We start from the raw sequence: 17,429 nt of genomic DNA, 5'->3' as shown, positions 1-17,429 counted from the left end.
TGTTTGAGAGAAGACAGGTACAGGGAGGTAATAGGAGAGATATCAGGAGCATGTGTATACTTCTGTGTGTTGGTATGTGTGTATATGTTCAGGCATTTGTAGGGACTAGAGGAGGACATTAGATCATATAGAATTATAGGCACCTGTGAGCTACTCAGTGCAGGTGCAGGGAATTGAGTGTGGGTCCTCTGCAAGAGCAGTATGTGCTTTTAACTACTCTACTGTCTCTCCAGTTCCCTAATTCTTCCCTTTTGGTTTCCATTCCTCCCTCTACTACTACTGCTTTCAATCATGAGCCTCTCTGGATTGTGTCAAGTCATCTTATTTTAGGATTTTCTAACTGGCTTATGTTTCTTCTATTGTCTGTGGATTCTTTGGTCTCACATGTGTTCCTTCTGTTTGTCCATTTTCTTTTGGGGTTGATGCCTTCTCCTTTCACATCTTTGTTGTATCATCTCAGGTTTTAGAAAACATTGTGGTGAGGACTCCTGTGTTGATTGTCCTTACTATAATAAAAACTGAGTCATCCTCACTTCAAAGTCCTACCATGTATACCAGGCTGGAACTCACAGTGCAGTTCAGGCTCAGATTATCTGCAGAATATATATATATATATCAGATTATATATATATATATATCAGAATATATATATATATCAGAATATATATATATATATATATATATATATATATATATATATATATATATCTGGGCATTGGTGGCACATACCTTTTTTCCAACACCTGGGAGGCAGAGGCAGGTGTATCTCTGCTGTGAGTTCCAGGCCAGCCTGGTCTACAGAGTAGGTTCTAGGACAGGCTCCAAAGCAATACAGAGAAACTCTATTGGGAAAACAAAACAATCAAACAAAAGTAATGAGGTGTACCAGAGTATTTAGGGTACAAAGATAGAAAGAATTGACTAGATTTTTCATACAAGTATGTGTCAAAATTGTGTACTTGATTAAAATTTTCCTTGTAAATCAATTGAAGAATATTTCTTATTTTATAGTCTTCTGTTTGAAAGTTCTTTATAAAAAGGAACCACATCTGAGTCCCTATTTAAGTAGCAACCCTATCTTTTTTTAATATCATTTAATAACACATTTAGTATCTTTTAATGATATTGAAAAAATTCTTCTAAACATTGTGCTATCTTTCACATCGTTGTTATTGTTTTCCTGTCAGTATTTAGAAGAAGCTAAAGTCATGAAAGAACAAATGAATCAACTCAATAAACAGAAAATAGCAATCGAAGTATCCAACGTACAAGCAGAGCAACTCCTAAAGGTTAAGGAAAATCAGATCAAGGTAATGGCTTGTTGGGTTTAGTCACTAGTTGGTCACAATTTTATGCTTAATTGTAAATTCAAATAATTTTAACAGCTTTTATTTGCTATTGTGTCTTTTTGTTACATTTCAAATGCTTCTAGAACATACATAGATTTGTAATATATATGTTAACACTCCATGTCTTTGTTCACCAGTATTTTAGCCTAGTGTTCATGAATAAAGAAATAAAATAATGATTTTTACCTTTTTGTTATTTTATATAACCAATTCCATTTAAATGAAAACAAACATTAGACAATATTTGGGAATTTGGGCATCATTCTTTCCAAACTACTTCCTGCTGGTAAGGGGCTCTGACAAGGTAATTCCAAGAAGATGCAGAAATCCTGGCTGTAGTCTGTAAGGATGCTTTGTCCAGCTGTTTTGAATGTAGGATCACCTGGTACTCTGTTTCAGGCAGTCTGGCTTTATCAAACCACATTAGTCTGGAAGGAATCCACATCTTTTCATTTTCTGTGGAAACAAAAATAGAAATCCTTTTCCCCAGTAACTTGTCCTTGAGCTTAAATTTTGGAGTCAAAGCATTTTTTTAATTTAATTTATTATTTTACATGTCCATCCCAGTTCCCTCTCCCTCTCTGCCCTCTCACATGCACTCTATCCACCCTCCCCTCCTATCCCCTCACCCCAATTCCATATGTAGGGGAATACCATCCAGTTGGGGTCATGTAGATCTGACAGGTCATGTGAAGTAGGGACTAGGGCTTCTCTCCTGTCTCTAGGTTAAGGCAGTTATCCCTCCATGGGGGATGTGTTCGCAAGGTCCTTTTGTGCACCAGGGATACATCCTGGCTCCACTGTCTGAGGTCCCTTAGACTGCTCAGTCCTTCTGGCTGAGAGGCATATTCAGGAGGGCCTGAGTCAGTCCCATGCTGGCTTCCCAGCTATCAGTCTGCTGGCCCATTAGCTCCTTCTTGTTCAGGTAAGCTGTCTCTATGTGTTTCTGCAGCCTGGTCTTGTCCTCTCCATCTGCATCCTGGTTCTACTTCGACTCAGTGTTTATGTATGGGTGTTTGCTCCTGTTTCCATCAGGCACAAGTTTAGTACTCCATGGATAAGTTTGTTGTTGATCTCACTCTTCGGGAAGGGCATTTATGATAGCCTTTCCACAGAAGCTCAGATTGTTAGTTGGCAGCAGTCTTGTAGCTCTCTAGACCTTTCTTTGTGTTCAATTTAACTTCAAACCATTATTGGCTCCATCTTTTATGTTCTCTCTCTCTCTCTCTCTCTCTCTCTCTCTCTCTCTCTCTCTCTCTCTCTCTCTCTCTCCTGTCTTCTATTCCTAACCAGGCTCAATCTTCCTATTTGTACATGTGTTCATTTCTTCACCTTCGTTTTCTCCTACTTCTCTCTCCATTTGCTGCCCCCCCACTTCAACTGAGCTCTGGGGGACTTGTCCCTTCCCAGTTCTGTGAGGGACTTTATATGAATCTCTTAGAATACACCTTCTATCCTAGTTCCTCTGGTGGTGTGAATTATAGGCTGGTGATCCTTTGATCTAGGTCTAAAATCCACATATGGGTGAGTACATACTGTGTTCCTCTTTTTGTGATTGGGTTACCTCATTCAGTATGGTTTTTTCAAGTGCCATCCACTTGCCTGCGAATTTCAAGATACCATTATTTTTTTCTGCAGAGTAGTATTCCATTGTGTAGATGTGCCACTTCTTCATTAACCATTCTTCAATTGAGGGGCATCTAGGCTGCTTCCAGGTTTTTGCTACTACAAATAGTGCTGCCGTGAACATAGTTGAACAGATGTCTTTTTTGCATGGATGTGGATTATTTGGGTATATGCCCAAGAGGGGGATTGCCGGGTCCTGTGGTAAACTAATTCCCATTTTCCTGAGGAACCGCCATACTGATCTCCAAAATGGCTGTATGAGTTTGCGTTCCCACCAGCAGTCGAGGAGTGTTCCCATTTCTCTACATCCTCTCCAACATGAGTCATCATTGGTGTTTCTAATTTATCCATTGTGGCAGGAGTAAGATGGTATGTCAAAGATGTTTTGATTTGCATTTCCCTGATAGCTAAGGATGTGGAGCATTTTCTTAAGTGTCTTTCAGCATTTTTGATTTCCTCTGTTGAGAATTCTTTCTTCATTCTGTAACCCATTTTTAATAGGGTTATTTGGTGTTATGTTGACTAGTTTCTTGAGTTCTAAAATTTGCCCTTTGTCGGATACAGGATTGGTGAAAAATCTTTTCCCATTCTGTGGGCAGCCATTTGGTCTTGTCCACTGTGTCCTTTGCCTTACATAAGCTTCTAAGTTTGAAGAGGTCCCTTATTAATTGTTTTTCTCAGGGTCTGTGCCAATGGAGTTATGTTCAAGGATAGCTCCTACTTTCTCTTCTAAGAGGTTCAGTGTGGCTGGATTGAGGTCTTAGATCAATTTGGGCTTTAGTTTTGTGACAGACATGGGTCTATCTGCAGTCTTCTACACACCCTCATCCAATTGTGCCAGCACCATTTGTTGAAAATGCTGTCTGCACCCCATTGTATAATTTTAGCTGTTTTGTCGAAAATCAGGTGTTCATTAGGTGTGTGGGTTAATATCAGGATTTTCAATTCCATTCCATTGATCTGCCTGTCATTTTTATGCCAATAACAGGCTGTTGTCAGAACTATAGCTCTGTAGTAGAGTTAAAAATCAGGAATGATGATGCCTCCTGAAGTTCTTATATTGTATATGGTTGTTTTGGCTATCCTGTGTCTTTTGTTTTTCCATATAAAGTTGATTATTATCATTTCAAGGTCAGTGAAGAATTGTGGGGGGATATTAATGGGGATTACTTTGAATCTGTAGATTGCTTTTGGTAAGATTGCCATTTTTACTATGTTTATCCCACCTGTTCAAGAGCATGGGAGATCTTTCAATTTTCTGGTGTCTTTCTTAATTTCTTTCTTTAGAGCCACTATGTTCTTGTTATATAGGTCTTTTATTTGTTTGGTAAGCATTACACCAAGATTCTTTATGTTGCTTGTGGCTATTGTAAAGGGTGATGCTTCTCAATTTCTTTCTCTGTCTCTTTGTCGTCTGAAAAAAAGTAGGGCTATTGTTATTTTTTTGAGTTTATCTTGTATACTGCTAATTTTCTGAAGGTGTTTATCAGCTGTAGGAGTTCCCTGGTAGAGTGTATTGGGTTGCTTATATAAACTATCATATCATCTCCAAATTGAGACAGTTTGAGTTCTTCCTTTTCAAATTGGATCCCGTTGGTCTGCTTTTGTTGTCTTATAGCATTAGCTAGAACATCTAGTACGATATTGAAGAGATATGGAGAGAGAGGGCAGCTTTGTCTTGTTCTTGATTTTATAGGAATTGGCTTAAGTTTCTCTCCATTCAGTTTGATGTTGGCAGTTGGTTTGCTGTATATGGTTCTTACTATGTTTAGGTATGTCCCTATTATCCCTGACCTCTCCAAGACCTTTATCATGAAAAGGTGTTGAATTTTGTAGAAAGAGTTTTCAGCATCTAGGGAGATAATCATATGGTTTTTCTTTTTCTGTTTGTTTATATGGTGGATCACCTTGATAGATTTTTGTATGATAAACCATCCTGCATTCCAGGGATGAAGCCTACTTGGTCACGGAGTATGATTTCTCTGATGTATTCTTGAATTCAGTTTGCCAGTATTTTTTTGAGTATTTTTGCATTGATGTTCATCAGGGATATTGGTCTGTAGTTTTCTTTCTTAGTTGTGACTTTGTGAGGCTTGGGTACCAAGGTTATTGTAGCCTCATAAACAGAGTTTGGCAATGAACCTTCTGTTTCTATTTTGTGGAATAGTTTGAGGAGTAGTGGTATTAGTTCTTCCTTTAGTGTTTGGTAGAATTCTGCACTGAATCCATCTGGCTCTGGACTTTTTTGTTTGGAAGGCTTTCGATGACTGCTTCTATTTCTTTGCAGGTTTTAGGTCTATTTAAGTTGTTTTTCTGTTCTTAATTTAATTTTGGTAAGTTATAATTATCCAGAAATTTGTCCATTTCCTTTGAATTTCAATTTTTGTGGAATGCAGATTTTCAAAGTATGACCTGAAAATTATCTGCATTTCCTCTGTTGTTATATTCCCCTTTTCGTTTCTGATTTTGTTAATTTGCATATTCTCTCTCTGCTTTTTCATAAATGTTTGCTTTTTCGTTAATTTGGATAAAGGTTTGTCTATCTTGTTGATTTTCTCAGAAAACCAACTCTTCGTTGCATTGATTTTTTTTGTATTGTTTTCCTGGTTTCTATTTTGTTGATTTCAGCCATCAAGTTGATTATTTCCTGGCATCTACTTCTACGGGTGAGTTCACTTCTCTCTGTTCTAAGGCTTACAGTTGCGCTGTTAATTCTCTTATGTGATTATCCTCTGTTTTCTTCATATGGGCACTTAGTGCAATGAACATCCCTCGTAGCAATGCTTTCTAGGTGTCCCATAAGTTCGGGTATGTTGTGTCCTCATTCTCGTTGAATATCATAAAGTCCTTAATTTTTTTGTTTATTTCCTCTTTGACCTAGGAGTGGTACAATTGCACATTGTTCAGTTTCCTTGAGTTTGCAGGTTTTCTGCTATTTGTGTTGTTGTTGAATTCCAATTTTAAAGCATGGTGGTCTGATAAGATACAGGGGACTATTCCTATTCTCTTGTATCTGTTGAGGTTTGTTATGTCACCTAGTATGTGGTCGATTTTAGAGAAGGTTCTATGTGGAGCAGAGAAGAAAGTATATTCTTTTTTCTTTGGATGGAATGTTCTATAGATGTCTGTTAATCCCAGTTGAGACATAACTTCTGTTAGTTCTTTTGTTTCTGTGTTGAGTTTCTGATTGGTGGTCCTGTCTAGTGTTGAGAGTGGTATATTGAAGTCTCCCACTGTAAGTGTGTGAGGTGTTATATGAAGTTTGAGTTTTAGTAGCGTTTCTTTTTCAAATGTTGGTGCCTTTGTATTATGGGCATAGATGTTCAGAACTGAGACTTTGTGTTAATGGATTTCCCCTACGATGAATACGAAATGACCGTCTTCATCTTGTTTGATTAATTTTGGTTTGAAGCCTAACTTGTTAGATATTAGGATAGCTATGCTTGCTTGCTTCTTGGTTCCATTTGATTGGAATATCTTTTCCCAACCCTTTACCCTGAGGTAATGTCTACCTTTGAATCTTAGATGTGTTTCTTGTATGCAGCAGAAGGATGGATTCTGTCTTCATATCAATTCTGTTAGCCTGTGTCTTTTTATTGGTGCGTTAAGGACATTAATGTTGAGCGTGAGTAAGGACCATTGATTGTTGATGCTTGCTTGATTTAGGTTTGTTGTTGGCAGTGGTATTTTGAATATATTAGTTCTTCTTTACCCTTTGTTTCTGGTGTAGTTGGATTATCTGTTGTCTACATTTTTGTGGGCGTAGTTACCTTCCTTGGGTTGGAGTTTACCTTCCAATAATTTCTGTATGGCTGGATTTGTAGACAAGTTTTGGGAAAATCTCGTTTTGTCATTAAATATCTTGTTTTCTCCATCTATAGTGATTGAGAGTTTTGCTGGATATAGTAGCCAAGACTGGCATTCGTGTTATCTTAATATTAAAGAACATCTATCCAGGATCTTCTGGCCTTGAGGGTTTCCATGGAGAAGTCAGGTGTATTTTTGATAGGTCTGCCTTTATATGTTACCTGTCCTTTTTCCTTCACTGCGCTTAATATTCTTTATTCTTTATGCTAGGTGTTTTGATTATTATATGTGGAGGGGTCTTTTTTCTTTGGTCCAGCCTATTTGGGGTTCGGTATGCTTCTTTTCCTTTCATGGGCATGTCCTTCTTCAAATTTGGAAAGTTTTCCTCGATGATTTTGTTGAATATGCTTTCACCATCTTGAGCTGGGCTTCTTCACCTTACTCTATGCCTATTATTCTTAGGTTTGGTCTTTTCACGGTGTCCAACATTTCCTGTATGTTTTTTGTTAAGGATTTGTTGGATTTATGATTTTCATTGGTCGATGAATCTATTTCTTCTAGTTTATCTTCTGTACCTGAGATTCTCTGTTCCATCTCTCGAATTCTATTGGTTATGCTTGTGCCTGTAGTTCCTGATTTTTTGCCCAGTTTTTCTATTTCCAGCATTCCCTCAGTTTGTGTTGCCTTTATTTTCTCTATTTTAGTTTTCGGTCTTGAACCATTTCATTCACCTGCTTATTTTTTTTTTTTTTTTTTTTGGCTTTGGCTTTCAGTACTTTCTTTGCTTTCCTTAAGGAATTTGTTCATTTCTTCCACTTTTTGTTTGTTTTTTTTTCTCCATTTCCTTAAGGGATTTTTCTCACATCTTCTTTGAGGGCCTCTATCATTTTTATGACAGAAATTTTTAAGTCGTTCCCTTCTGCTTCCTCTGCTTTGTTGTTGTGTTCCATTCTAGTTGGTGTAGATTCCTTAGATTCTGGTGGTTTCATGCTTGTCTTTCTGTTGTTACGTGTTTTCTTGTATTGCCGTCTTCTCATAGCTTCTTCCAGTAGGTGTTGATGGGGTCTCCCCTCTCTCTCTATGATACTTCCCCAGTGGGATTTTGTGGTCAGTGAGTCAATATCTATATCTCTGGGTAGTCCAAGCTCTATAGGAAGTCTCTCCACAGACAGGGACCCAGGGATGGGGTCAGGGCTGAGGATAATGTAGAAGATGCCACTAGCCAATGGCTCTAGTCAATGGCTGGGGGAGGAGGACAGAGGCTGAGCTGAAACTTGGGAAGTTTCTGCATGATAGTCTGATCTCACTGGAAACTGGGACTCTCCAGCTGAGGCCTCTTTCTTTAGCAGAGGCCCTGCTTTAGGGGTCAAGGATCTTGCCGGCGGCAGGAACTCAGAGTGGACTCTCAGATATAGGTGGATTTCACAAAAAAAAAAAAAAAAAAAAAAAAAAAAAGAAAAAAAAAAAAAAGAAATATCAACAGCAGCAGAAAAATCAGTTGATGGTCTTCCAGTACTCCTTCAAAATATTTTACAACGTGTCTTTGTTTGTCTCAGTTGGACTCTCCAGCTAGTTACTTCCTTGTATAAATCAAGAATCTGTAGTTTAATTTTTTGTGGGTATAATCATGTGAGTTTTTTGGCCCTCAGAAACCAGAAAGTTTGTAGTCCCTGCAGCTGAGGTTACAGGGAGTTGAGAAATGCTAGCTATGGGTAGTGAGATTGAATTTGGGCCTTTGTCAAGATAATATCTGCTCTTAACAGCTGAGCCATCTCTCCAGCCAGAGATGTTAATTTTTTAATTGGTGTGTATTTGTATGTGCCCATGTATAGGAATGTGCATTTGAGTGCAGTGCCAAAGATGTCTATGATCTTTTCATAGATTTGTATGAATCTTTTTTATAGCTTTTGTATGTCTCGGTGATAGATGAAACACCACACAACATTTATCCCATTCCATATGTTATTGGCCACTGCATGCTTCCCACAGAGGCCAGAAGAGACCACTGGATGTCCTGGAGCTGGAGTTACAAGTTACTCATCTGATGTGGGTGCTGGGAAAAGAGCTTAGATGCTTTAGTAGAGTAACAAGTCCCAAATTGCTCAGCTATCTCTCCAGTCCAACTGTAAATTAGTAAAAAATATAAAGAATGTCAAAAGAAAGTATTTTAGGGACTGGGGAGATGGTTTAGTGGGTTAGTGCACTTGGTCTGCAAACATAAGGTCTTGAGTTTGATTTCTAAGCACCCACATAAGAAGAGCATGGCTGCCCATGCCTGAGAGCCCCCCACAGGGGACAGAGACAGTGGAGATTAGAGCCTGTTGAGCAGCCATGCTTTTGAGATAGTGGAGTTCTTATTCCATGAGAGGTCCTGTCTCCAGGCAGTAAGGTAGAGTATGATGGAAGAAGACACTTGCATCTTCTTGCCTCATGCTCTTGCAGCTGTATGTGTACCTGCATACCCATGTGTGTATGATACACACAAACACTGTATTTGATTTTGTTTTCTCTTCTTTCTTTTCCTTTTTCTCTTCATCCTTCCTTCATTCCTTCCTTCCCTCACTACCTCCCCTTCCTCCATCCCTCCCTACCATAATATCCATAATATTTATTTTTGCATACAGTGTTTCAAGAGGTAGTTTTTTCTTACCAGAACTCACTTTATTATATCAGGCTGGCTCCCATCTCACATAGATCTGCCTGCCTATTCCTTCTGAGTGGTGGGGTAAAAGATGTACCATGTTCAGCAAGTTAGTTTTTCAGGATTAATAGTCCCTAAATGTGGAGTTAGAAGATAAAACCAACTGTTTACATATCTCAATTGCAGAGAGATACTTAGGGTACAAAAGGATTTATTCATGGGGATTGATTTAAAAAATTATAATATTTAAAAATTTACTTGTGTATGTATGTGTCAGGTATGTGCATTCCATGATGTGGGTATGGAGTTCAGAAGACAAATTTTGGGAGGCAATTTTCCTACCATGTGGGTTCTGGGGATTAAACTCAGATTATCAGTCTAAGTGGCAGATGCTTTTACCTGCCGAGCCATCTCATTGGCTCAGGATTGAATTTCAGATGAGTTAAGTTCTAAATTGTAAAGCTATTATCATGAGTCATTACCTTCTCTTTTTGTTTTCTCTTTTTACTCAATATCCAGTCTCTGATGGAGAGCCTGCTAAGGATGAAAGACTGGAATTCTGTGCTTGGGGAAGATGTAACTGATGATGGTAATCTGGATGTAGAAGTGAACAATGACTTAGAGAATAACGTGCACTGACTTGTGGCGACTGATTCCTTGTTTCCTCTTCATTCCACATGTGTATCGAGCTCCTCATATACTTAGACTTGGCACATTTTGTCTATCTTCATGAAATACCACACTCCCTTTCCACCTTATTTAGCTAGTCTTTCGTGTAAATCTTTCTTTACCTCTTCAGAGTTGTAGACTTATTCTCTTTTGTTCTTCTCTATAGCCTATATTTCTCCATTATAACAACACAGCTCTTAAGTTCCATAACAAAAGGGGAACTATAGTAAGGTATAGTAATATAAAATATTTGTATTTTTCATTTTTATTTTATAATAGAAGAAACATAAATTCTATTTATGTTTAATAGTACTTAACTTGGAGCCATGGTTCATTAATAATTTTAGTGTTGAAGCCACGGTTGACTAATTAACCTGGATGCTGTAATGCCATAAGAATCTAAGCATAGTTAAGTCCATGGACACTGTTTAGGTAAATATTCAGTTCTTGTTGGGTCTCTGTAGTACACTGTCTATCTTCCTGAGTGTAGATCACTCTACCTTATATAAATTATTATTTTTATTTTAATTACTCTTTTTACTGAGACAACATCTTGCTGTAGGTCAAGCTGGCCTGGAATTCACTTTGGAGTCCAGGCTGGCCTTATACTCATGGGAATCCCCTTGTCTTAGCTGTGAAATGTTGGAATTAGAGTCAAGAGCAAGTAAGCTCAGCCTCAAATTATTTAATTTTGGCCAGAAGAGGGGTTGCAAGACTAGATAAAGAAGTAATGTATTCATTTGGATGTGTTCACTAAGTATGGTTTTATTTTTCACTGTAGGTAATCAGCCTAAGGGAGCTTTGAGGAAGCTAATATATGCTACTGAGGTTTGTATTAGTATGTAAAAATCTAGATGAGAAGGAGCAGGACCTACAGCAGACATGAAATCTGTGTGTCCTTAGTAACTAATTTAAAGATTGCTTTAATTTTTTGTATAAGGTTATATGATAAATGATTAGAATGTTCTTTTTCTTTTGATGTATTAATTTTCTGTGCATTGGTGGTTTGGCAGTATGCTTGTTTTTATGAGGGTTTGAGATTCCCTGGAACTGGAGCTACAGACAGTCGTCAGCTGCCATGTGCGTGTAGAGACTTAAATTCAGGTCCACTGGAAGAGCAGCCAGTGTACTATCTCTCCAGCCCCTAGGATTTCCTTATCAATTTCTTTTTTTATATCAACTTTAGAAATTTTTATAATTATAGTATTTAGAAATGTTCAAATTGTACACTCATTTCTTCCATTAAAGATATCTTCAGAATATTATTGTTTTATTTAATCATTCCCCATGTGCATTCTTTTCTTCTGGTTCCAATGGTTCTATATACTCTTTTGAGAAATAAATAATAGCTGTGTTTTCTTCTGGTTTATTCCCTCTGTCAGTTCTTAGTTAATCTGTGTAAAAAGTCCTGATTGTATAGGGTGAAGGCTGCTTTGGCAGCTGCACTGATGTCTTTATGTTGTCCATGATAACATCATCACGGGGAAAATAACTGCAGAACAGTAGTATGGGGTATATTGGGGATGTGTGTTTCTTTTGTGTAATTGATAATTGCTTTTCTTCTTCTTTTCCTTCTTTGAAGTTAAGTGCTTCGTTAAAAACCCTAGAAGGAGACAGAAACCAAATTTATACTCAGTTATCTGAAATAGATGCAACAAATGATGATCTTACAGGTAAGGGTTCTTGACGAGCATGTCTCCTTAAAGAGAATGAATTACTTCTGAGTTTTACTTTCAGTGGTAAACGTAGTCCATTTTCTCTTATATTTATGTAAATTATTAAAAGTATGTAAGAATGTGGAGTATGGTGCATCTTTGTTAGGGTTTCTATTGCTATGTAGAGACACCTTGACCATGGCAACCCTTATAAGGAAGACGTTCATTGGATCTGGCTTATAGTTCAGAGTTCTAGGGCCTGCAAATTATAAGTATACCATAAAGTAGTATTCCATAGTAATTGCACTGCAGAAGATCACACAGGCAGACATGGTGCTGGGGAAAGATCCAGGAGTTCTATATCTAGATCTGCAGGCAGCAGGAAGAATGCCACTGGGTCAGTCTTGAGCATCTGAAACCTCAAAGCTCACCCTCAGTGACAACTTCCTCCAACAAAGCAATACTTCCTAATAGTGTCACATCCTCTGAGCCTAGGGTGACATTTTCACTCAAGCCACCACAAGGAGTACAATGTTGGATATAGTTTTAGATGTTAAAAAGTTTTAAATTTAATTTTTTCCTTACATTTTTTAAAATTGAGAAAGTGATCTTCAGGACTTGAGCTTGTAATGTCTACTATTTTAATATATTCATATAATTTATTAGCATACACAAGAGTGGCTTTACACCTGTAAAAATAAATTTTTTTATGGAAAGCATTAAAAAAGTTTGCTGATTTTGTTCACATTGAAAAATAGATTTTGCCAGTTGTGTTTGTGCTGTAAAAAGTATATCACATCTCACTGTGTTAATGAAATAAATTCATATTTTTATATCTGAAAAGAATGGATGGACATATTCAAATGTCTGTGCTGGTTAACTCAGAATGGAACCACAGGCATCTTTTTTTTTTTTTTTTATTTCTCCTCATCTATATTTTCTTTTCAAAACAGGCTTTATTGATCCTGTTACACTTGCTTAAATGATGCAACATAAGACAAAAACTTCTGCTTGTAGAGCTTCATTTTTACCTGCCTGATGCTTTTCCTGCCTGTTTCTAACTCTACACCTATGATCACAGGCAAAGCCCCTTCACTGATTACACAGCTGAATATAAACATACCAGAAATCAACATCAACAAAATAATCCTCTCAATGAATACAAGAAACGTCAATATGTAGTCAACCATTGCCACGGCTGCCCAGAACTTCACATTTCTTCCTTTTCATTCTTAACTTATTCTATCTTCCAAACGATAGCCAGATCCATTTGAATCTTGACCTATGCTCTATACCAGACTTCATCGTTGTGAGGCCAGCTTCAGGGTACTTTATCTTCTTTATAACCTTCAAGACCAGGGTTGAGATCTGATGAGAAAAAGACCAAAAGGGTCTCAAAGGCCTTTAAGACTTTTAATGAGCAAAATGCTTAAAAAACATTGAACCATTGGATTAAATTGCCCTACTCACTGGTTATACTAATTGTATTGTTATTAGACCTGAAAAAACATTAGTCTAATTAAAAAAATGCTGCTATCTGAGAATAGTAGTAACAGTGTGGAAGATACAGAGAGGAATAGGCACTCTGTTTTCAAGGCAGCTTTATCGAGGCATACATTAACGTACATGTATCTTAGTAGGAAGTACCAGTGTAGCAAGCAATTAGTTCACCAGTTATTCCATTGTTTACTCCTTCTCTTGGCCAGTCTTAATCCCCCCCACCAAATAATATGGGAAACTCTTGTGTGTGTAGAGCGTTCCTCCAAATCCACCTTTTCTTTTTCCATGGTGTTTTAAAAAATTATTTAATGTTTTTTATTTATTTACTTTATTGGGAGTTTGCTCACATATATGTCTGTGTGAGAGTGTCAGATCCTCTGGAACTGGAGTTACAGACAGTTTTGAGCTGCCCTGTGGGTGATCGGAATTGAGCCAAGGTTCTCTGGAAGAGCATTCATTGCTCTTAACTGCTGAGCCATGTCTCCAGCTCCAACATTCTTTCCTTAATGCGTCATAAAATTTTTCAATAATTAATTTTTAACATATGGGAGCATTTTTCTCTAACCATCTCTCATCTCCCATAGATTCTGGCCTTTTTGGTAATTTATAGTGTCCTTCCTTTAAATGCATGTTTCTATGTAACCCCAGGCTTCTTGAAGTCCTCACATTTCTACCTCAGCTTCTCACATGTCTGCTTTATATAGGCTTAAAATTACTGCACCTGGCCTGTACAGTGCCCTATTATAGTGTCTGGGTTCAGTGCATAAAAGCCCCTTCTTCTGAGCCTGATGGTCTGAATTCAGTCTCCAGTGGAAGGAGAGAACAGACCCCTGCTAGTTGTCCTCTGACCTTTGCCCACCTGGGCATGCAGGCTGAGGTGAACACACACACACACACACACACACACACACACACACACACACACACAGACACACACACACACACACACGTTTTTTTAATTGAGCTATACTTTTTCCCAGTCCCCTTCCCTCTGAGCCCCTGCCCTCCACGTCTCCCAAACACTTAGTTTTAAAAGTTTTAAAATGAGATAAAGTAAGACACTAGAAAAAAGAGCTTGAGTGTATAATGGTAAAATAATTTGTGTTGTTTTTTAAGGCTTCTTTGCATTAGTATCTTTATAAAGTAGGTGGGTTTTGAAGTCACAGTGATCTGACCAACTTTGTGTATCGTTAATATTTTTAATATGTTTTTAATTGTATGAAATTCCTTTAATTTCTTTATTAAGAACTGAAGAATTTCTTTAATTCCTTTAGTTTCTTTATGATTTTGTACCTTTGTCTAGAGCATATGCGAAGTCTCAAGTCTGAACAAGTGTCTTTGCAGTCAGGTAATACACAACTTGAAATCGAGAAACAGAAGCTTCAAAGGAAAATCACAGTGATGAGGGAGCTGTACCAAGACAATGAAAGGATGCTTCACAGGTGAGAGGTGTTTGGTAACTCCAGTGAATGGCAAGTGAAATGTCTTTAAATGCATGTTATGTATTAGAGGCTTTACACATTGATTATTGGATGTTATCAATTACATAGAATCATTCATGTTGTTTCTTTTTTTTTTTTTTAATTTGGTGTTTTTTTGTGTTTTCAAGACAGGATTTGTCTGTGTAGCTTTGCAGCCTATCCTGGAACTCACTCTGTAGACCAGGCTGGCCTTGAACTAAGAGAGATCCACCTGCCTTTGCTTCCTGACTGCTAGTTTTAAAGGAGTGCCCTACATCACCTGGCTACATCATTCATTTTTAAGAATGTTATTTTGTCTTGGACGATTTTCTTCATGAACAAAATGTAAATATGTTGGAATTCCCAAGCTACCTTTCTCAGTATCTGGTAACATTTATCAGATCATTGCCTTAAACTCATGCTGACATACAGGGTCCAGGAATCTGAGCGGTGTCTTTGGATGGAACTTCCTATTGTATATAAAACTGACTCCTTTCTTCTGCGCAAGTTAGTCTTGCTTAATATTCTTTGATGTAGTTACTAAATGGCAGTATCATTGTATTTGTGAACAGGGCAGCTGCTAGTCATCCTTCAGTGCCCCTTTTGTGTCCCATATTTGTTTGTCTTATCATCAAATTCTGTCAAATTTCTTAACCTTTAATCTGATGGCTTTTTATCATCTACCAATACTCTGGTTAAAGCCATCATTAGCAGTAGTTGGTTCATTACAGTAGCCCTATGAATGTCTTTATATCTTCCTACACTGTCTTTTCTCTGTAAACTCAGAATAACTCCTAAAACATAAATTGTGCATACTGTCACAGTCTTTCCTGCACCCCCCCCTCAAATGTTTTAAACAGACTTAAAACAAGATTCTCAGAAACAAGTTTACCATACCCACCTTGTGAGAAGCTATAGACTATTCTATGTCTCTTTTCTTTGTTGCTATCTATTGCCATTGGCTTTCTTCATTTTTGGTGTGCCCAGCACATCTGTATGGTAAGGTCTTTCATCTTTCAAGCTTTTTCTTTCCTTCTTTTTATTTTTTTCACTATGTGGTGTTCTATGTGCTTGCATTTTTGAATCTATGTTTCATTCAGATGTGGGGTCCCGCTGTCATCTTAAAGAAGGCTTTCTCGGTACCCTAACTAAACCAATATCTCTTATTTTGTTCCGTTATTTCTCGTCACATCTTGTTTTGTTCTCTAAACGTCCTCCGCTTCACATTAATTTAAACTCTGTAAGAAGTATGGTACTTTTATTTATATTCCCAGTGCCTAAACTGAAAGGAAAATAGTGGGTTTCCAATCAATATTTGTGCTCAATCAATTCTTCAATATCCTTGAAAGGATAATAATCAACTTTATACAGAAAAAGAAATAAAATCAGGATAGCTAAAACAATCCTGTACAATAAAGAAACTCCAGGAGGCATCACCATCCTCAACTTTAAGCTCTACAACAGACCTATAGTCCTGAAAACAGCCTGGTATTGGCACAAAAACAGACAAGGTCACCAATGAAATTAAATCAAATATTCTGCCATTAACCCACACAGCTACGGACACCTGATTTAGGACAAAACAGCTGAAAGTATATACCGTGAGGAGGAAAACATCTTCAACAAATGGTGCTGGCACAACTGGATGATGGTGGGTAAAAGACTGCAGATAGACCCATGTCTATCGCCATCCACAAAACTCAAGTCCAAGTGGATCAAAGACCTCATCATATGTCCTTCCACACTGAAACTCGTAGAACCTCCTAGAAGAGAAAGTGGGAAGTACCCTTGAACAAACTGGTACAGAAGACTGCTTCCTGAACATAACTCTAGTAGCACAGACACTGAGATGTACAATTAATAAATGGGACCTCCCCAACTGAGAAGCTTCTATAAGGCAAAGGACACACTTGACAAGACCAAACGGCAGCCCACAGAATGGGAAAATATCTTCACCGATCCTACATCTGACAGAGGGCTGATCTCCAAAATATACAAAGAACTCAAGAAACTAGTCAACAAAATACCAAATAACCCTATTAAAAATGGGGTCCAGACCTTAATAGAGAACTCTCAATAGAGGAAATTTAAAAGGCTGAAGGGCACTAAAGAATGTACTCACAGTCCTTAGCTATCAGGGAAATGCAAATAAAGGAACTTCGAGATGCCATCTTACTGCTGCCAGATTGGCTAAAATTAGAAACACCAAGAACAACTTATGCTGGACAGGATGTGGAGAAAGGGGAACACTCCTCCACTGTTGGTGAGAGTGCAAAGTTGTACAGTTATTTTGGAGATCATTAAGGCGGTTCCTCAGGAAAATGGGAATCAGTCTACCACAGGCCCCGGCAATCGCCATCTTAGGCATATACCCAACTGATCCACATCCATGCAACACAGATTTCTGTTCTACTATGTTCATGGAAGCATGGTTTGTAATCACAAGAATCTGGAAGCAACCAACATGCCCTTCAACTGAAGAATGGATAAAGAAGATATAGCACATTTACACAATGGAATACTACTCTGCCGGAAAAGAAAAGAATAGAATCTTGAAATTTGCAGTAAAGTGAATGGACCTTCAAGAAACTATCCTGAATGAGGTAACCCAGTCACAAAAAGAATAAAATTGTATGTACTCAATCATATATGTATTTTAGACTGAGCAAAGGATCACCAGCCTATAATTAACACTGCCAAAGAAATTAAGATGCAAAGAGGA

The 17,429-nt window shown here is 37.8% G+C and overlaps 1 protein-coding gene and 1 non-coding gene across 2 annotated transcripts in view; one reads left to right on the top strand and one right to left on the bottom strand.

Moving 5' to 3' along the window:
- The window catches only part of LOC127214572 (melanoma inhibitory activity protein 2-like), a gene marked incomplete at its 3' end in the record, with an annotated part of 82,280 nt that overhangs the window by 14,857 nt on the left and 49,994 nt on the right, over window positions 1–17,429 (top strand). The window contains 6 exon segments of the mRNA XM_051174943.1: window positions 1,188–1,310; window positions 9,943–10,053; window positions 10,259–10,328; window positions 10,874–10,920; window positions 11,675–11,765; window positions 14,551–14,689. Of these exon segments, the coding sequence (XP_051030900.1) occupies window positions 1,188–1,310; window positions 9,943–10,053; window positions 10,259–10,328; window positions 10,874–10,920; window positions 11,675–11,765; window positions 14,551–14,689 (581 nt within the window).
- LOC127214574 (small nucleolar RNA SNORA61) lies at window positions 13,012–13,140 on the bottom strand. The gene has a single exon (XR_007833864.1). It is a non-coding gene; the product is annotated as a small nucleolar RNA SNORA61 (small nucleolar RNA).

This window comes from Phodopus roborovskii, unplaced genomic scaffold, assembly GCF_943737965.1.
Source record: "Phodopus roborovskii unplaced genomic scaffold, PHOROB, whole genome shotgun sequence".
NCBI classification, from domain to species: domain Eukaryota; kingdom Metazoa; phylum Chordata; class Mammalia; order Rodentia; family Cricetidae; genus Phodopus; species Phodopus roborovskii.
The sequence above is the reverse complement of the archived record's forward strand: the minus strand, read 5'-3'. Positions and strand labels throughout refer to the sequence as shown.